General features: G+C 40.0%; 1 protein-coding gene across 1 annotated transcript in view; it reads right to left on the bottom strand.

Annotated features, from left to right (window-relative positions):
• The window catches only part of PDZRN4 (PDZ domain containing ring finger 4), a 104,311-nt gene that overhangs the window by 40,818 nt on the left and 41,315 nt on the right, over window positions 1-22,178 (bottom strand). Inside the window, 2 exon segments of the mRNA XM_030478299.1 lie at window positions 2,408-2,510; window positions 4,089-4,342. Of these exon segments, the coding sequence (XP_030334159.1) occupies window positions 2,408-2,510; window positions 4,089-4,342 (357 nt within the window).

The following is a 22,178-nucleotide window of genomic DNA, read 5'->3' as shown; positions in this document are numbered from 1 at the left end:
CATTTTTTCCTTCCCTTATGCTGCTGCTACCAGCAATTTGTGGAGCTTTACTGGAAACTAAATCAGGCAGCTGGGCTAGGTTAAAAGCAACCCTTCTAAAAATCTGTTTGTTTGTTTGAGGTTTTTTTTAAATATTGGATTACTTCTCACATCTGATTCACAAAAGGAAATGTTGGCATAACTGAGGGGCCAGAAAACACCAGGGCAAGGGTGGGACTGAGTTGGTACTATAGCAGGGTATACACCTAAGCCAATATTGTGGTAGAGACCCTGACATTGGACCATAGCCTCTGCTCCACTCACTGTCCTGCTGTTTCTCCTCTGAATTGGCAACAGCAGATGATAAATCCCTTTTGACTCTGTCCTTTATGAGACTTTTTTTTTCTTGATGGAGATATCTATCTCTGAGGACAATGCTATCAATTTTTCCAGCTACCTAGTTACAGCAAGGGAGCTTAATAATATCTTATAAGGACCTGAAATAACAGATAATAAAACCAATGAGTAACCTGTATTACTATACAGGCTTAACTTTTGGAAGGTCTCTCATGTCTATAGATCTGCTAGTTAAAGGATCTGAGATGTTCTTGTTTCTCCTTCAAAACCTTCGTATTTAGTAGAAAGCATTCTTCTCAAAGGAAACCACACAGTTCCCTCTCTACATAAATCTCATACGAAATGCTTTATTTCAGTCACTCAGTGAATTTGCCTTGGGCAATTGAATCACAGCTGACAGCAAATTTATGGCTATGATGGTGTGATTAGTAGAGATTACAGGCAACTGAGAACCTGCCCAAGCTTTTGCCATTGTTACAATACTTATGCCAGCTATTATTAGGGATTAATAATGGTCATAAAGAGGACCTGATTCCACCAGGTAGATTCTTTAAAACTGTTAGTATTTGAATATGTCCTGATATTCTGATTAAATGGTGAAGATTATTTTTATCTAACCATTTAAAAAATATTTTTCCTAGATGCTTACCTTACTAATTTATTTAACAATCAATCACTAGAAAAATAGTCTCTATTAATTACATTTAAGGAAGAAGTACCATAAACAAACACACTTGACAGAGAAACTTAATATTATATTACATATGGGGAGTTAAAACAGAACTTAAGCTCTGAGACCTTTGTGCTGTGAGATATCACACCAAAACCCAACTGGGAAGAAATAATGATTTCACTAATCCCTAGCAATGATTTTTTGAGGAGGTCAAATAAAAGTTTGCTTGTTCTGATTGAGATTCACTAAGTGGATAATATTTGATTTTTCTGCTTCCTGGGGGAAGAACTTCAGAGTCCCCAGGCTGCCAGAAGAAAAGAACAATGAGCTGAACTTGCAATAGAGCATGTTAGCTGCTAAAGACACAATAGAAGTGAACACACTGCATATTTGCCAAAGCTTTTGCCATTCATTTCATTTCCAAATGTCAACCAGTTATATGAAACCTTTAAAAAGGTTCCTTAAGGAAGAGCAAACAAGCTGATAGGGTATTTTAAATCTTGTATTAAAGATATTTAATTATTTATAATCACTAATTTAAAATACAGTAACTTGAACTTATGCAAAGACTCAGCACTATTTAATACTAAAAATAACCATCTGCTTCTATGCCTGTCCCTCCAAACACTTTGTTACTGGGTGACAGTGGAAACCATGAAGAGCTAATGGATGGCAGACAAGAAGACTATTTAGATATTGGAATGAAAATCTAATGAAGAGCAACATCACCAATCACATGTTATCATTTTTGGGAATCCTCACATAATGATTTTCCAGTGACTCAGAAACACATCCACCCTTGTCACTGGAGAGTACAATACTTTAACAGCAAACGGACATTTGTGATACAGAGCACAACTTCCTGTAATTGCAGTACTTACAGTGACAATATCAAAGAGCAAGTAATACAAATTGTATTAATTTTCAAAGTTGTTGCCTGATCTTACAAACATTCAAGTACACAATAAAATATCTGGAAGACTGATCCTTAAGGCATGAGACATAAGGCCAACTAATTCTTAAAATTAGGAGGAAAAAAACAATTAAGCTTCCAGTTACAATTGTAATTTTGGAAAGGCTTGCTTTAAAGTGTTAGAACTGCAAAAGCAAAGCATCTGAGTTACAGTCTCCACTGCACAAAGAGGGAATATGCTTAATAAGCCTCCTGGTCTTCTATGTAGCCAGCCAGTGCAGAATTCTGCTTTCACATTTCACGTGCGTAGCCTAACCCCAGTAAGGCCTGTGACATTACCCAGGTATAAAGTAAAATAGCCTTTGGTGCCAATTTTTTAAGAAGCATTCCCACTCTTATTTTTCCCAGAGGATCCTGCTGTCAGCTGTGCAAATATCATATCTATAATAACAGAAAGAAAGGCTGCAGCGTGCCAGTGATCTTACCTCATACTCAAAGTCCTCTGCTCTATCTGCATCAGCAGGCAGGCTGGAAAGATACTCATTACCTTCATAAAATTCATGCTCCACTGGGTGAAGAGAATGGCAGCTGTGTGGAACAAAGCATTGCAACAACAGTAGATGAGACAATAGTTTTTTTTAAATTAAAATGTGATAAGAAACCCCCACTTCTCTGTAGTTTTCTCATTTCTGGAATTCTACTCTGAGTGGCCTGACAGCCTGAAAGAAACAATACGAAGAAGCAGTACAGGCTGCTTTCTTTTCAAAAGCTCATACTCCAGCTGAGTTCGTTTTGCTGCATTTGTCTTTTGTCAGATTTAAGGGTCTGTTTGGGCCAAACTACTTAATTATGACAACTTGGGATTCTTTATGCTCATAAAGGTACCTAACTCCAGATTCACGTGCTGTGTCATGGCTGAGGGCAACTCATTAACTATCTGGTTCTAAAGTCTTGAACATCCACAATCTACAACCCATACCAGGCTCACAAATTTTTGAAGAACTAGCATAAACCAACTTGCATTATCCTCTTCTGTTAAAGTGATAACAGGGTGGCGAAGTGCATTTGAGTAGCTGCACACTTCAAAATGTCAGTAAACTGCACTTTTAAGTGGGCTTGGAGCACAAAGAGTAAAATCTTTACAATGCGCACTTAGGTACAGACATAGACCCAAGGCTGGATCCCAACCATGCAGCACCCAGTGTGCATTTATCTTTGCACAGGTAGGAAACTTTACCCTATGCTGAGGGTATTGGAACTTCAATCACGGTAGCACAGAGTTTAGTAATATCCAGTAACAGCTCAAAAATATACGCGCATCATGTTCCTAGTTGTGCAGCAGTAAGTGGTAGGCTTAATCCAGCATTTGGCTGACAAGTCCCCTCTGAGACAATCATCTACCCAACTTACCTATAACTTCTAAAAATGGAGCTACGTCAAAGTCAAAAGTGGGATGTCCTCCATTAGCATCAGTTCTGCAGAGATGCATGAGATGCATGGCATGCCAGAAAATCAGTGGAAAAGCTCTAGGGCTTTCACAGTTTTGCTGACTACAGACAGAGGGCAAGCGTCAACCACTAGATGCTGCTTGCAAGGTAGAGTCCAAGGAGGAAGAAGCCCACGCCCTATTTCTGTATAAGCACCGCCTGTTAGTGTTTACATTCAATTCAGTTTCAAAGAATTCAGCTGAGGGATAATATAATTCATATCATTTGCCATATGACAAGTGAAATTGTGCTTTTGATCTCTATATTTTTTAATTGTTTTGCTTTTGATAAGGGGACCTTTAAATTAAATAATTCATTTCTTTGATTTTTTTTTTGGTAAGAAATTTGGAAGAACAGAAAGCAACAAGATAGCTATTTCTAAACTTGAAGAAGCCCTTTTGGTACTTCAGAACACAGAATTGTTTTCCTTCTTAACTAGGACTTAGCTGTTTGGATGATCAAACATATGAACACAAAGTAAACAGGGCCAAAATTCCTTCCTGTAGCACTAATTCATGAACAGAGTTTAGGAAAACTGTCACTGAAGCCTGAATAGGACAGTGGTTATCAACATTTAGAAATTATTTAAAGTGTTCCTTATGCTTTTTCAAGAGAAGGTTACAAGCCTACCCCTGCAGTGTCCCAATCTCTCAGGTAAACAGCAGAAGATAAACCATACCTGTCTGAAAGTAGAAAAGGGCAGATATCAGGAACTGGTGGTGTGGAAGGCCTTAGTTTGGCCAGAGCCATAATGTGCTCAAAAGTGATGTCAGTCTGAGTGCTGGCATCCACAAGCCGAACATCCTGAGAGCTATCATGAGCTTTGCTGACTGGGGCTCGTCGTAAAACCTGAACGACAATTGGCTCCTTAGCATTGCGAAAAGCTTCCACTGCCTCTTCATGAGTGGCCTTGGAGAGGTCCTTCCCATTGACCTAAAGAAAAACAAAAATACACCAAAGGTTACTCACAAAAGAAAAGACAGTATAATAACGTGGGTGTAAAATATAGGGAGATGAATGATTTGTGTACTACATCAAGCCACATGCTGACTGGACTGTATTTTGGCATCCATGCAAGAGGGAAGATCAAGCTGGGAGGATAAAGAAATTCTTTAACCTTTGCTAGAAATTAAAAAGAGTTTGAAATCTTCCGTAACTGTCCCAATAGAATATGAACACAGCAAAGAAACTACAATATTTAAAAAGGTCATTGGAAATTATTTCTCTCATGCTATTTTATTCACCGCATAAAATACAAATAAAAAAAGGAGGGGTGCCTTTCATTTTCAATTTCAGCATTTTCTGTGGCATGTAACTGTTTTAAAGGATTTCTGGCACAGCACTGTTATTAATGCAGATGTCAATAAACATGTCTCGTCTAAAAAGAAACAAGGCCAATTTTCAATGTTTTGTTAGTTACCTGCTATGGCCATTACACAATCATTAAGACCAAAGACAGGAAGATGTGACTATCACAGTCAGCTGCTGAGAAATCTAAATCAAACAAACTGAAGAAACAATTTGCTATGAATAGACAAATAAACCATAGAAAATTATGCTGCAAATGCAGCATAGCTTCACAAAACTGAAAGACTGTGGCGAGGTTTCTCTCTGGTACAGGCAAAGCAGCAAGGCAAGCCAGACTAGATGAGGCCTTAGGATAAGTTCATATGAATTTTCATGTTTAGGGCAAAATTCATAAGTATGAGCCCACTACAAAATGTGAGGGCTATGGCAGTCAATGGCAGTCAGTAGCTAAGCTTGTGGACACAGGCAACATCCTCAGACAGAAAATACTATTCTGCTGTTTCCAGACTAATGTGACTGCTGCTGACTGCTGCACAGGTCCTAACTGTTGTGAGCTACTGTGGAGATGAGGTGATCCTGTGCTGGGGTAGAAAGGCAGGGTTTTCTAGTAAGAAATGTGAGTAGCTGAAGGGTACCAAAACCTGATTCAAATTTATATCCCTGGGAAAATCTCTACACTGGCAGCAAATTCAAGTAAGATTCTACTGCAAGTTCATGCCCAAATTAACTTCGTTGTATAGACAATGAAGTCATGAAATTTCTGTGTAATGAACAAAGTCTAAACCCTCCCCAGAAATGGGACAGACCACATAGCTGACTTTTCTCCAATGCCTGCAAATACTGGTTGAACCCAAAATTTCTTTGCCACATCACTCTTACATTCAAGAAATTCTTGGAACTTTGTTGTCATAAAGGGAAAACATGTGAACAAGAACAATGCCAGCTAACTCAAAATTGCCTTTCAGACACCTTCAGTAACATTTTTAAACCAGTCAGAAGTATTTGCAACTAAAAATGTCATATTTGAGGCAACACATGTTAACAATAGTTCTGTCTATGTATGCGGATGGCTATGATACCGCTGACCATTAATTACATGTCTATATCAACTCAATACATTTCCAGAGTACATGCTCGAGTACAAGGTAGAACCAGCTTTCCTCTGACGCAGCATCCAAAGAAGCAGTGCTTTCATGGCTATGTTACTAACAGGACATGCAAAATAATCACACCATGGCATAGCCACCAATGCAAAGGTCAGCTGACCTTTCTAGCTAGCCCTGATACTGTATGTGGTGACAAGAAGTCATTATTTGAACAGGTTTCTACACATAAAAAAGCTCAAAACTCCCTGTGCTGAACGCCCGGGACCACCAGAAGTACTATACTACTGCGGCCTACACTGTGATCAAGTAATATGAATAACAGCTATCTTGGTCATCTAAGTTTAATTCATATTATAGTTTCTCTAATGACTGAAGCCAAAAACGTGAAGACTTCATGTTAAGATTTTATCGTTTAAATTATCATCCATGAAATTATAACCTTGGGTTACATCAATCTGAGTTACATGGGAAAACATCAGTGGTATAGAAGAGGAAGGGCCAGAACAGTCAAAAAACAAGTTATGTTATATGAAAATAAATCAAATTTCTCCAAGGAATGAGCTTCTGCACACCTTCCTCAATAGCACAAGTTATACTGCTAGGGTGTTTAAACTCCGCCCCATATAATAGAGGCAATTAGAGATAAAGCTTCAAGCCTGGGTCTTCTAGTCACTCTTCAGTTCAGCCCTTGCTTCATTCTTGCTTCTGAGATCCTATCAAGGACACAATTTTCCACCAGTTTCTGCAGTTTTTATAACAAGAGTGTGCTATATGGCCTCTCATTCCTAAGGCCCTAGGAACAGGAAAATTACTTTCCTGCCTCCCCAAACCTTTTTAACACTTCAGATACGTTTTGTATAACTATAAGGTGTTTCTTCTAAAAGCAAATGCTTGGGAATAAATACCACATAGCACTGTATCAATTTTTCCCCTATTCGAACACATAATCCTTCTGTATCCCAGCTGAACTGCATTGGTTTTGGCACAAACCGACCATTCTATCAGAGATCCAAATCAGCAAAACAAAAAAATATTCGGATAGCATACCAAATATATTATTAGATTTTTTTTGAAAACCAGAAGCTCTGTTTATTCACATCTGTTAATATTTACCACTTTTTCCGAGGAAATAGACATAAATTCACAACCATGCCATGCAAATTTTACCTCCAAAGAATAGTAATATTTTAAAATCACATGAGTGTGAAAAATCACGAAAGTTACACATTGTTATTTATCCTGGGAACCTATGGCTGACCTCTATTTTCATCTAAATGCCTATTTAATTTAAAGACTTTAAAAACATTCCATCCTTTATGTTGGTTTCTGATGAAATACAAGTACTTTGGAAACTCAATACTTGTTTAAATTGTCACTTGAAGTTCATCAACACGCTTTGTCAATCTGCATAAAGGTCACCTAATTCATGAATGCCGCCTTTCTCAAAAGAAAATCTATAGCTGAATTACTCTGTGCTGGCAGCTGTCCTGCCCACTTGGGGCTGGGAGGAGAGAATTTATTTTAAAACCTAAAGCCAATACTACAGATGGGGTTGGAAGCTCTCTTCACATAGCTTTTTAAGGGCTTTCTGCCTCCTGCATTATCATACAACTTAACACTCACATATAGTTATCCTGGGAGCTGTAGACAGCTGAGCACTTATTTACAGCAAGCCACTTACAGGTTCTTAGTGGATGATTAAATAAATTCCTTGCCTCGGAAAGGTTACTTTCAGTGGAATCCAGGGTACTATTTTAAGTGGATAGAGAAATCAGTCACTTTTAACAGTCAACACAAAGACATGGGAATACATTTGTTGTAGCAGATGGGCTAATTAATCCACAAGCAAGTTGTGAATGTTAAGTAAAGAATATATCTTTTCTCATGTAAACCATCCTCCTCCCCTGTTTGATTAAGCTTCTGTTTAATGAACACTCTCCCCCTGTTTTTGGACACACTGCAAAGTCTGGGCTACTTGTCAACATCTCCCCCAGAGTGACTGGTGGCCACTGCCTGGATCTTGGCCACTCTCTTTGGATTCCTGCTCTAAATCCAGCCACATGCAAACCCTCACCATTATCAGAAAATAAACCAGCAAACGGATTTGTCTTCCATGCACAAATCAACTGACATTGGCTAACTGCCACTTCTAATGCCAGCACCACTGGGCTTATTCCCACTCATGCAGAAGTGGACAGCAGAGAAGGAAGAAGGGACAGGACTAAATAACAAAACACTGACTGTAAAAACAAATGTAGGCAAATGGTTGTTAGGTTATCCTTTGAGTTCTACCAAAAAAAAAAAAAAAAAACCCCAACAAAAAAAAAAAAAAAACGGAAAAATCAGTTCTTCAAGAAGACTGCTTCCAGGATTTAAGTGTTAAGTGCCTGTGACTGAATGAAATAGACTTGTCTTCCAACACTTTTCTGCTCTTGATAATTTCTTTTAACACTGGCCAGAATTTTTCCTATAGTCTTTGCTTCCTCCATATTAAGAGGAAAAAGAAAAAAAGGAAAAAGGAGGGAAAAAAGAAAAAAGATGTGTAGTTATGTGAATCCAACAATCACAAATGGTGTCACATTAGCAGTTCATGAGATAATCTTCTACCCTCAGCAAATATCCAGCATATGTAAGTCAAAATCTAAGATCAGATCTGCTGAAGTAAAATCCTTGGAGACCCTTCATTTAATCATCAAAGGCAAAGGGAAGAATAACCAGAGAGACCAGAGTTCTGCTAGAGCAGAGGCGTCCAGACATAAGGGTTTCCTAGCAAAACGACAGAGATGCCGTCTGACATGATAATGGAGTTCACACAAGGCTCACTGTCCTAGAAGATTTCAACACCCATGCAGAAGATGTCTCTGACCTGACAGGTGCTAAATCTGCTCTCATCACAGCAGTCTGTTCACCTCCAATCCCTCACCCTCACTGCATCCAGGCTACAACACCCTGGGTACATCCCTGGCAGAAGGGATCAAACACTCTCCCTTTGTTTGACCAGTCCTTCTTTAGGACAGGAATTTGAGCCCTCCCTAACTGTGACACACAGAAAAAGAACAAAACCAAAACCACCTTCCTCCCAGACTTACAGCTTCTAGCACATACAGACTCTAGATAAACTTCCACTGCTGAGGGCCACCAGCTGTGATGCTGTCTAGGCAGGACAGCAGGGCATAGTATATGTGAGCTACCAGTGACATGCGTGCTGCAAAGGACACTGCAACTCTTCTGTTAACGCAAATGTGATAGCTCATCTACAGAAAGGACATTTGACATGCTGACCTTTTAAGTTACAGTTCAGTACTAAGCTGCATTTCTTTAGCAAGTTAATCTGAAAGGTAGCTAATTCAGCCATTACCCAATATCACTATCTCAGTCAGGGTCCACGGAAGTTCAGTAAAAGGGCAACTTTTATTACGCTAGTTAATGACATTTCCTCTTCCTTAGCCAGATGAGTGAAGTGACACTTGTTCCTAATTGATCCTTTGTTGCCCTGACTGCGAAATCTTGTCATCCCTTCTAAAAGTTATACGAGCTGCTGAACATGCAGGGTCTGGCTGCTTCCCTCAGGTCTGAACCACAGGCTTGTAATGAGAATTACATCTCCATTACCTGTACAGCTGAAGTTTATCCTGTTGGATAGTTTGTGTAGCTGGTTCAACAATACTGAATAGGCAATGCCCAGTACTGCAGCCTTCTGTGCATCTTCGCACGTGTAACCAGCACCACTTGCATTTCCCAGTATCTAGCAGAAATCGACTAAGGCTGAAAAGCCTATGGCTAAGTTTTAATCTAAGCAAGATGAAAGAAATGCTACAAAAAGTGGGAAAACAGAAATATACCCATTTCTAGTCTGCAAAGCTTCCTTCCAGAGGGAGATAACCCAGTGACTTCTTGGCAATTTTAATTATCTAAACAGCAGCTGTGAGAAAAAACGCACCCTTCTTTCAAGTGCCCTCAAGATGACACTTCATTTTGTCAGAGCTGTCCACCACAATCAGTGCATCTGTGGGCAGGTCTGACAGCTGCAACACCTCTCTGTGAAGGACATGACACATCCCCAAAAGACCCCAGCAAAGAGCTGGACACTGCCTGGAAGTATTGTCTAATAAGCTATCCTACGGAATTCAACAGATTTTTAAACTGGATTGGAAAAAGTGCCCCAGGTAGATGTACAGGCAATAGAGTTCTCATCACAACTGCAGTAAACTGCAGTAAACTACAGCAAACTAGTGAGCAGGGTTTGTGTAGCTGTTTCAAAAATATTGAATGTGCAACACCACCTTTAGGAGGAGGTTTGGGATTTTAAATTCCAAATTTATTGACTGCTTAATTGCATTTAAGGCATTGAGTATAGAAAAAGGATGGTGTTTTAGACGCACACCTATAGTCTGTTTCCAGCTGTGGTTAGGTACAATCATCATTCACCACAAATGCCTTTGATCATTTCAATCTCCTCTAACAGTGTATAGAAAAGTCCACTCAGGGAGACACCTGACATTTTTATGCCTAACGTCTCTTACACACATTGGAGACTGCCCTCACATTGGAGCATATTTCAAATAAACCCAACTTGGATGCTACAATTCACACCTCCAGGATAACTATGCCTGCTCCAACAAGTTTAAAAGCACTGCTGAATTAGCAGTTCCAATATATGGCCAAAATGCGACCTGAATTCCTGCACCTCATAACATGAGGCTTGACAGTCTGTGTAACTGGAGAATACCCCTCTACCTCCTCCTCACTGTGTGTTAGACCATAAATCCTTTAAAGTCCTTTGGTGCTGATGTTGTTCTGCAACATCAGAACAGCTCAGAAAGCACAGTTCGGAAACGACAGGAACAGGTCAAAAAAGATTCACTTGAGTTTTGAAAGAGAGAACATACTATTATCTGCACTTCTCTTGGTTTGTGAATGAAATGAAAACACTAAATTAAATTAAAGAATCACTGCATTAGTTTCATAGTGAGCTGCCCAGAGACAAGTGCTAGCAGACATGCATTTGTGAGCAGTCCTTTCTGATTCCCTCAGTCTGCCCAGCAGACCTGTTATTAGTTGCTATGTCCATCTTTCTTTTATCTCCTTCCAGGTGGCATTCCCAGTCTCATTCTCCTCACCCTTGCTTTGCTGTCTCTGGTCTCCCTCTTCTCTCTCCTCTCATAGATTGTCTGCTCTTCTCACTCTGCCTTTTTCTTTCAGTGCGGACCTTTCTTTGTTCCCCAGGGGTCCCCTTCTCTCATGCCTGCCAACTCCAACATCCTTCATCCTTCCTTTCCTGAACCCTTCTCCATGAAGACCTCCCGCTGCCCTGTCACTGAACCTGTCCCCCTCCCATGGGGTGTGAATGCTGGCACTTGTCATCCTCCCATGGTGACAGCAGGACTGTCTGAACACTCATGAGGTCTGCCTTCACCAGCACCTCCTGGTACCAACATGAATGCACAGCTAACCCAGACGGTGGTGTAACAAGGCTGGAGTGTGTTTACTATGTAAATTGTTTTAATATTGACAAACAGTTTTTCTGATGATATTAGGATTCTGCCTGAGGGCAATAAAGATCAAACTAGCTGTGGCATGCATAAAATATGTTGAGTTACTTCTTGATATAATTAGACCATCTTTTATTACATTAATCATTGCAAACTTTTTGTATTTGTGGATAGGAGGTTATAAACATCTCACAAGATCTACCACATACAGCAACCCTTTGATGGTAGGGAAAAATACAATCAAGGGCCACTGTGTGTGCCCAGAACAAATCATTTTTATCTCTAAGCCCCTGCACTGAATACTGTGCTCTGCTGTGAACTTCACGGTGTCTCTGCTCTACCACAAGCTCAGTCTCCAATTTATGTTCCAGGGTATGCATTTTTCTCAGGGAAGAGGCACTTCAAAAGGTAGTTGCTATTACAAGTTTTAGGAAATCAAATTAACAACATTGTTTAATCATCTGCAATTCCCAAAGAATAATGGAAGAGGCCGAATGGCATATTTCAGGACTCTGTATATAACATGTAGTTGCTTTTTTTCCTTTTCAGAGAATCACATTCTACAAAAAAAATATCTCTCTCACTTCTACCCCCACCACCCCCCCCTACCGTCCCCAACCTTCCATGAACTCAGCCACGGCCAGCATCACCACATTAATGTTACACTTATCACTGTCATAACAATTCATCCACCTTCAGATGTCTGAAACTCTTGGTCTCCTCTGAACCGAGTAGTTTAAAAAGATAGATGGCTGCCTTCTGGCTAATTGTGGGAGTTCTTTCATTACTATAAAAAGACTTTTTATATCTCAAGTGACTTTATAAGCAGTGAATAATGAGAGTTAAAGTCTTTGGAAAGGAGTCCACTGATCAAATGCTAGGATAACTTATGGGCACAGTGACCTTTTCCTCAGTAAGACACTCCAAACTGCTGCTGTTGGCATATTATTAAAATTCCCTGTTTAAGGCGCGCAGTTAAGCACAAGGCAGATTTTATTTTTTGTTTTTAAATTCAATTTAAGGTAGCACAGCAGGAGCTAGAGCTCTCCCAGCAAGCCTGCTTCCCCAGTGCACTGCAATCCTTGCCCCAGCGAGGCAGCACTTTTCTGCCAGCATGTCCACCAGCACACTGGGCTGGCTCTTACAAAACTGCAGAGAAGAGCAGCTGACAGCACATTGCCTCCAGACTCTCTGGTAAATAGTTCTGCCTTGGCCAAGAGAGTGCTCTATGTGCCAGCATTTCACACAGCAAAATATCAACGATGTTACACCCAACGTCAGAGCACTGAGCCTGCTCCCAAGCCTGACCAAAACCCTGGCCAGGTCCCAGTTGCTGCCACACATCTAACCTAACCCAATGTCCTGCTGGGGTGTCAACCACATGAAGTGCTAAGGCTAGAGTACTTCATAAAAAGCACCTGTGCTTGCTTTTCTTTAATGAACATACAACAGACTCACTCTACTTTCACATGCGTTTCTTACTGTGTATCTGCTTTAATTTTTATCTTGAAGGAATAAAAAAGGCTCCTCCTCTCTTAAAATAAAACTTGGAAGTTCCTTTTCATTATTTCTCCATTCTTCTCTCATGCTGCTTCGACACTAATTTGACACTGTTGTTCTCCATTGATTTTCATGGCTTTACTCCAGAAGAAGCATATTGGCAACCTTTTTTTGGCATAGTAGTACTTGCAAAAATTCCTTCCAATTTTTATAGGACTAAACTTTAAAGTTTAAAAAATACTTTTGACAAGCTGACATGTATTTAGATTCACTCAGCCATGGGGGCTGACACAGCAACAGATTACAATGAAGTTTAACTTCATCCTGCCTCTGGAACATGGCATATGGCAACTTCCTTGATCTCTTTTTCAAAGAAGAAGAAAATGTGAATTCACTGATTTGGTAAAATGAAGCAAGCAATGCAGCCTTACCTGCCATTCAAAAGTCCATCAGATGCTTTTGTACCAGGAAGTTCCCAGTAGCTTTTAGGAAAGCTTAGCAATAATTTTTATTTGAACATCGAGAGAGCAGGTAATATTACCAATAGTGAGCTTGTACACGTTTAGTTACACACAATGAACACAAAGGAAACTACATGTAGATGCATAGAAAAGGATCTTACGAAACGTATTTGTGTGTTTCTTCACTTTTGCTTCTCTCGCTCTCCTATTTCAATCCTCCTTTAAAGACTATTGAATTATGTAGGATTATTTCATTTTTTCTACCAAGTGATGGCTTACTGCAGTGACACAGATTTGAAGATGTTTGTTTCTAAAGTTTAATTGCTCAATTCCTTCTTAGCAGGAAAAAAAGGGATAATGGTAAATGAATATTAGGACCTGCGTAATTATATCTTATTTATACAGCACCATGTGTACACGTCTTCAGTAGTAAGAGCTGCAGCTCCTTCCTGGCTGAAAATAAATTACAGACGCTATTTCTATGTCTGTTCTTCCTTCTTGAGTGTCTCTCCTTACTCTCTCTGTATTTCTGCTTTCCCCCACCACTTCCTTCTTCTGTTTTATTCCACTTGCCTCTTTGGCTTCCCTCCCTTATCTTTCTCCTTTGACTTCCTTTATTTTCTCAAGTTTGGTCTCTGCATCATCATCATCATCAGCCACTCCCATACAGCTTTAGTATACAACACCTGCAAAGGGAACCTTCCCCTACACATGAAGCTCCTCCAGACTGGCTTCAGAAAAGAATGAAATAGCTGGCTTGTCTCTGCAATGGACTCTCAAAAAATCAGCAAAAGGTGGTTACTGAGGAAGAATACACAACGCTCATCAGTTTCCTTTTCCCAGGCAATTCTGGGTGTATGGCAAGACTCTGACAGAGCTGCTGTTCCAGCTCTCCAAGGCACAGTGAGGCTGTTAAGGACTAAATGGCTGAAAAATATGGTAGAGAGCTTACACACGGCTGGTAGCCAAGGCTGTGCAGTCAACTGGCCACTGAATCTGCTGCATGAATCAGGTTTGTACCATTGCATTGCAATACGATAAATACCACTGAAATCCAAGCGGATTTTGAAGAATCTCTGTGTTAACTATTCAGAGGGGGAAAAAATGGTGTTTGGATATGTGTGGGCAGTTCTTGCTGCTTTCAATTGCCGTGCACCGACATCAGACAGTGCAGTTTAGCATATAGAGCAGAAAACATCTTTTAACATCAGGGACAGAGTAATTCTTTCTGTTCAGAGGAAGAGATTTATCCTTTAATATGTAATGAGATTATCTGGCCAGCTTTTGATTATCTCACGTAAAAGCATCATGAACAATTGAATTAAAGCACTGAAAAAAATACTGCATTCCACACTTTATACCTCCTATACTTATGTGTTTAGAAAAAAATGCCTAGGCACAAGGCCTATGTCTTTCTGGTTATACATCAAGCACCACTGAGCCCCAAAGTAAGCAGGGACTTCTAGACATTGCTGCAGTAAAAATAATGATTATACATCTGTGCAGAGAATTTAGACAATGAATTATAAGGGGACATGAATTAAAATAGATATGCTTGAAAATGAAGTTTATGGTTTAGACAGTGTAAATACTTCAACCATGGAGCACTGTGGGATACCGAGACAAGGGCCATGTCATTTTCCTTTCGTCTCAGGAATAAAGCCCTTTTAAAAATTAGCTGGTTTGTTTTTTTTTTTTTAATAGATATGACATTTCATATATTTTTTACAATACATATCAAAAGGAAGTGTTAGGTGCATATAAATTCCTACTGGCAATATATGGATTACATATAGGATTATTTTATAAAGGGAGACAAAAGTGCTCATGAAAGAATAGTTGAGTAACAGCTTGCTATGTAGGAATGCTTCTAATAAGCTTTAAAAACAGCACAGTGTTTGTACAAACAAAGTTTCAGAGCAAACAAAGTCATTTCACTAAAATCAGCAACACTGAAAGGTAGCACTTCTCAACTGAACTTCTTAATTCAAGCTCACAGACACATTTTAAGATGTCGTATTTGCCATATTACCATGACTTCTGCCTTGTAGTGTTTATTTACACTAACTTCTGCAACCTTCTTCAGTGGGAGGCAAGAAACCGTGACAAAATGTAACATTTCTACACCGGGTACAAATATAAATTGGGAGAGGATGTGGCTGGAGAGTGGCCTTGCAGAGAGCGATCTGGGGGTGCTGGCTTACAGCAGGTTCAATATTAATCAGCAATGTGCCCTGGTCCAACCTGGTAGTTGGACTAGATGATCGCTGTAGGCCCCTTTCGAGAAAAGCATATCTTTCCCCTTAAATTTAGAATCAAATAGGCTCCTGTTCAAAATCCACATCCTGTAGGACTTGAGAGTAGCTTTCAGCTTACTGCTGATAGATATATTCCTTAAGAAAGCCAGGTTCCTTTAAACTTTCATGGTAAGCTGGTTTTACAAGCCAGTCAAGTAAAATGTCATAGCATAAAGTTATTAGTGAAAAGAACTGCAGCTGAAACGCAGACTTCCAATAAATTGAGAAATGTCTGAAGCCAGTTCAAAATGGCAGGGCAAAATTTAAACAAACCCTCCCCACCCGAGGAGAGGCAGACAGGCATAAATCATTCCCGGCAATCAATTCTACTATTTGAATTTGTCCTGACACTTGTTGGGCTCAGTCGCTGACATGGAACTGTGGCAGAAAGGCCAGGCCACTGGGGAAATTTGGCCAGCTTCCACATCTGAAAGTGAACCACCCGACTGCAGGTCTCCAACCCTCGTAGCACCGTTCTTTGTTCCAAGCATAAACCATTTTGTCTGCCGTGTTTCAACTCCGCCTCAAGATCACAGGATAAAGAAAATTCTTTGATTACTGTTTGCACGAGAGACGGGAAATATTGGGTGAGACTCCAGCTAGGAATGGCACAGGTAGCTTTTCAGGCTGACAATTTAAAAATAAACCTGCCAAGTTAATATTCATTGTTCTGTTTCTCACTGTAACTACTTTGCAGTTAATTATTGATATTCTGTTAGACAACAAGGAAAATGTCGCAGAAAAGGGACTGCAGGTTTCAAATTCTGTGAAAATTCAATATTTACATACATAGGAGACAAATCTGCTCTTAATGGAGATTCTCCGAGAAGAAGATTTTTGTGAGAAAGAATTTGCATACTAGCCTCGAGTGCTTTCATTAATACCAAATAGAAATGCCATCATGCTCCGTTGTCAGTGCAGAAGTCTCACTAAAACACGGTTAAGGTAGCCAGTGCTATCATACACATGTTCAGAAAATGCATTTTTTCTCCACCTCCTCCTCCAAAACTCAGCCTTAGGAAAACCCAGAAACGGCAAGGTCAGGTACCCAGCTGCGCAATTTTAATCTCCAGTGTCCCCCTGGTGCGTTGCAGTCAGTGGAAACGAGCTGCAGGCAAGCCACCACGTCCAGTACATTGCACACCTCTATTGAGGAAGAGACGGATTACTTGTAGCAGCTTGTGATACTGTGAGACTTTAGAGAGGGCAATGCTGTCCCACCTGACAGCCTCATGCATGATCAGCAGATGAGGTGCATGAGTACCAAAAGGTATTCAGTATCCTCATTTCACCCTCTGTTGTTTGGCCAGGAGGAGGCACAGAGCTCCTCAGATGCTGTTAGGCAGGAGATGCACGTGGTCTGTGGGGCAAGTAAAGAGCCATTGTGCACAACGGGCTGGAAGGAAACTCAAAAGGAGCTTCTGAAGCTGCCACCAAAGCCTTGCAGTTAAGCAGCCGCTTCTCCCCGCCCGGTCTTACCTTTTGCTCCAGGACCAGGACAGTCAGCCAGACTTCTTTAAAAGTAAGGAAACCAGTGGAATACAAGACTTTCCCTTAAAAAAGGAGGACAGTAAGGATTGGGGGGTAGTAGCAGCTGGATATTGACACAGCAGCTGAATGAGTAAGTCTTTTGCCTAGAAACTGGGAAAGCTGAACTCAGCATAACTGAGTATGACATCATGTCTTTCACTTTGCAAGGGAGTCTTTCCATCAGGTTACTGCACATTTTGGAATGCAAAATATTATACACTGCTTTCTGAAGCCATAATTTGAAGTAATTAAATCAACTAACAAGCTATCAAATAGGGCTGGAGTTAGGGAGCTAACTCCAGTGTGGGTAGATGAGGGTAGATTAAGGCTACTTTTCTGAAACATCCTCTCCATCCTAATCAAATGGGTACAACAGCTATGTTCAGAAATAACAGGTCTAGTCTCAATCTCTGGCTCTCTTCTTATTCTTACATTCTGATTACTGTACTTTCCTAAACCATGGCTCATTACAGAATTTCTCTTTTTTCCTCCACCTTATTGCCTCAATATTTAGCCTTCTCCCCTTCTCTCCTCCTTCTTTCTCCCCCAGGGTTCCCATGTAAACCCCCCAGTCCTGCTGAAGCCAGTGGTATTTTAGAAGATATTAGACAAGTCATTAGGAATTGTCAGGTAAAGTTTGCTGATATTTCTGCAAAGGTCACTAATAAAAGTATTAAACAAAATCACTGCAAAGACAAACCATTCTGGAGCTCCAGCAGTAACCTCTCTAAAGACTTTCACTTTCCTCTTTAACACTACATGGAGATATTCCTCCAGAGTCAACTCCATATCTTCCTTACAACCGCTTATCTGTTTCTTTTCCACTTTAGTTAGTATTTTCCCTCATAATACCACATCAGATATTTTTGTTCATCTGAAGTCCAGATAAAGAAGCCTACCACATACTCTTTGTCAAGATAAGGCATTTGCTAATCTAAAAGTCTATCAGGTTAGCCTGGCTTTCTAACCATCTACCCGTGCTTAGTCTGCAATTCATTACATCCCACTTACCCTTTGCCTCCTCCTGTAATCATTCTTTTCTTCAAATTGTACTTTAACATCTTCCACACTGTGTATGCTGAACTTGAAGGATACCAAATCCCACAATGATTCTAAGCATAGGTACACCGTTTAATTTTATTCCACCATCTCCTGCATGCTAAACTAGTTTAACAAATCTCCCTATTCAACCCGGCTACTACTTCTCTCAACACTGGTGTCCTTTGCCTCACAGTATAACTACTTATGGGAGTTGTGTTAAAAATTGGATCCCCCACTTCAGAAATCATCTTTATTAAAATGTTAGGGATATTTACCCTATAGGCAATTGCCTTCTCCCTCCACATTGCCTGTGTTCTCCTATGCCTTCATTCTTCAGGTACTTTTCCCCTCCCCTCAAAACACATACCTATGCAAATCATCTGAGAGGTTTTTAAACTTATCTGCCTGATGCAGATTTTATCTCCTCAAAAGGAAGAAAATCTTCTTAAAATGGGGCAGACTGTGATAAAATGCCTACTCTCCATAGGTTGTATATCTCATGAAACTACACAAGGCAGTCTGTACAGTAGAGCCAACCAGGTCTTCAGGTCGAAGAGGAAGACAGCAATCGCTCATTACTACTAAACACCTCGCATTTGCAGTTAAACTTCTCCAGTGCAGACCTACATTAGGCTCATGTTCATATTGCAAGAATAACTGCTGTTTTCAATTTTGCCACCAACTAGTAGGCATGTCCTACATCAGATGGGGCATAGAGTGGATGAAGCATATTCAACACAATCAGAACTGAGCTCTGATTTCTGAACACAGAAAAAAAAATGCAATTTGACCTTTCAATTTTAAGAAAACTTACCTTTCTGGAGGAATACACCTCAGAAGCCTCAAGTGACCTCCAGTCTGGGACACTAACCCTCAAATGATCTCCTGTGAGGTACACCAGCTATCAGGAGAACTCAACTTGAATTTCAAAATCCTTGAGAGTTTCCCATTTAAACACACACGACCTTCAAAATAAAGAGACTTGTGGTTCACCATAGCAAAATCAACAAGGACCACACTTTGGACACAATGTATCACAAGGCATTAGTGACGTGCGAATAAGAAGCAAATCTCCAGCATTCACTTCCATCTCAGTTCCATCTGTAATACAGCCAGTACCATGCTTCAGCAGCTCACCAGATTCTACAATCAGCTCTGACACAAGCCGAAGAAAAAACTGTATTCCCCTTGTATCATCTAACTTTCACAGAAGGGCCATGGCTACCTACTCTTACCATTAATTTTCTGCATGTTCATCTGAAGACATGAACCAGCTGCTGTCAAAGGATGAAACTACCAGTTCCATTAACCTAATAGTTTTTGTAAGCTTTATGGAAGATGAGCCTTTAGGTAACTTAAGTGGTTATCACCTACACCAAATTACAGAGCAACCGGACAAACTGCCCAGTCAACTGCTGACTGTTGACTTTTCATCTGGGACACCAATCTCACCAGTCACACTCAAATCCAAAACAGGTGTCTAGAAGAAAAGAGAAGCATTGTTACACCTGCCTCTTTGCAAATGCTGGAAGGCATAAAACCTGGGATTTTTCTATACAGAGAGAGTAGGTAGAGTTATCTATGTGCATAGCTGCAAATACTTATCTGAGCCAAAGTATGTGGGTCTTGAGCTACTGCACAAGTACAATTAACTCACATAATTTCTGCAGGAAAAACATCTTGTTTGTTTTAATTTGAAGTATACAGCATGGGAGAAGATACTCAGACCATCAAATGTAGACACCTAATCTAACTGACTATCCTCTTTCTACATACAGTTAAAGACAAGAGATGGGAGGAGAGGGTGAGTCAGAGATGTACCCTAGCCATGAGTAAGCTAAATCACCCTCTGGAAATGGCCACCTCTCTCCAAAGACAACAGGGAGTCTAGAGAAATGAGCTAGTTATAAATTTCAGCACCTTGGATGGTGTGTGAATATCCTTTTAATTCATCACATGGCATGACCTCAGTTTTGGAGAATTTAGAGACAAAATATCAGGCATTAAAATAAAATGGGTGAAGACAAGAAGAGAACAGATTTTTTAAATGCTGAAAAATTATATTTCATTATGGCTTTTGGTAATCCAAGGAGAACATCTCTATGAAAATATAGCAGTATTCAAGCGTGCTGTAAACATATTTCCCAGGATGAGGTCTGATTTATAGTCTTGGATGGAAATTATTCTTCCCATGTCTTATAAAAACAGAAAAAAGCATTCACTCAGCATGGTTTCAAGTTATACAAGTACAACACAGGGGAGACTCCATTGCTTCTTGATGCCTTCTGTGTGGCCATAAGTTAGCTCAAAGATGGTTTTCTTTTTTTACAGTAATATTTTACAGGCTGTTAATCCAGAAAGTGGATTATTGCCTTTGGGTATTATTTTTTTTTTAATAAAATAGAAAATAACTGAGGTATTTCATTTAGTATAGCTGTTGCTGTGCATGGGCAATCATTTATTCTTCTCCCACAATGTATTAGGCTTCTCAGCACTCGGACTTCCTAAAGCAGCTTCCCTAACATTGTTGGCTGTAAGCCCCTCAGAGCCAGTCTTGTCAATTATGTGTGAATTTAGAGGGATTTACACAAAAGATCATAATGAGCTGGGTTTGAAAGAGGCTTTAAAGGTGTGAGGTATTTATCCTAAAGCCCAGAACAGCTAAGATGGAGATATATACGTACTGTGCCAGCTCTTGCACTCAGACAGTGAGTGTTTTTTCATTTCAAAGTATATTACAAAAAATGGAAGCAAAGCTGTGAATTGGGCACCACAGGACTAAGAATGTCCAAGCCTTTAGCACTGGCTTGGCCTTGTGACCTTTGCACAGTCACTTGACTATATTTTGACTTTTTCCCCTTCCTGTTGTTATGCTGAAGGTACAACCGTAGAGTTCTGCTCTGACTTAAATAATAAACTATTGATTTTTTTCACATAGAATGTAAGATTTTTCTTTTTTTTGCCATATACACAAAGCACCATCTCCAAGCAAGATGAACACTTGTTACACTATACCTCAGAAACACTGTGCAGCTGAGTTCATGTTTGTGAAGCACTTCTGAATCTCAAAGAGCACACTCACAAAGAAAATTGTAATAAGGACAGATGTTGAAGTTTGATAAAAGCTGCAGCAACAGCACAAAGCAGTAACAGAGAAAAGTTATGACTGACATTTGACCTTCATTCATGTGTTTCCAAATGATACCAATTTTTAAGACTGGTATTGGATCACAAAACAGTGTTAGCAGAAACAGGACAGGTTTTGTGCAGACTATCTGCATTTCCAATCTATCTGACATCTGAAGGACTCCATTTAAAGCCTGGACACCAGTTGGCATATGCAGATGTAAATGGCTTGCAGGTACAGCTTCTGGAAAGCATGAGGGCCACAAAGAACAAGTCCTAGCTGGGAGCACTTCACACAGCTCCGTCCAGCTCTGCCACTGGCATGTTCCCTCTGCAGCAGGCTGGCACCGGAAATGGCTCTGCCCTCTGGTTTCTGATTCTCAGTAACACAGTGGATACAGGCAGAGCGAACCACAAAACTGGGTTCTCTGCATACTTGCACTCTGTGGTACATGGATACAGCTGGGTCAGAAGATCACTACATTGGTTTGCTTTTAACTTGTGACACATAGCATATGCCTGTGCTTGGAGTCTGTTGTTTGTCACGAGGCATGAGAAAGGCTTTTTAACCACCACTCACAGGACATTTGACACATTCAGAAATTCCCTTCTGTGTCAAAAGAATGGACTGGAGAAGTCATCAGGATAAATAGAAAAAGCTAGAATGTATGTTGTTGTATACACTAACTAGCCCTCTGGAATGCACATATAAAACAAGGCTTTTGACATGTAAAATTAATCTTCATTAAAAAAAAAGTCCTACAAAAAAACTTAGAGGCATATTTGATGGGAGGCTAGATTATTGTTGACTGAAGTAGAAAGATGTTTATAGACCAAGATGTGCAAAACTGGAACAGTTTTTGCCAACCACAAATTAAGCTAATGTACCATTAAAAGCTGGCAGCTCA

This window comes from Strigops habroptila, chromosome 3 (genome assembly GCF_004027225.2).
Source record: "Strigops habroptila isolate Jane chromosome 3, bStrHab1.2.pri, whole genome shotgun sequence".
NCBI classification, from domain to species: domain Eukaryota; kingdom Metazoa; phylum Chordata; class Aves; order Psittaciformes; family Psittacidae; genus Strigops; species Strigops habroptila.
This window is presented reverse-complemented; position numbering and strand designations above follow the sequence as displayed.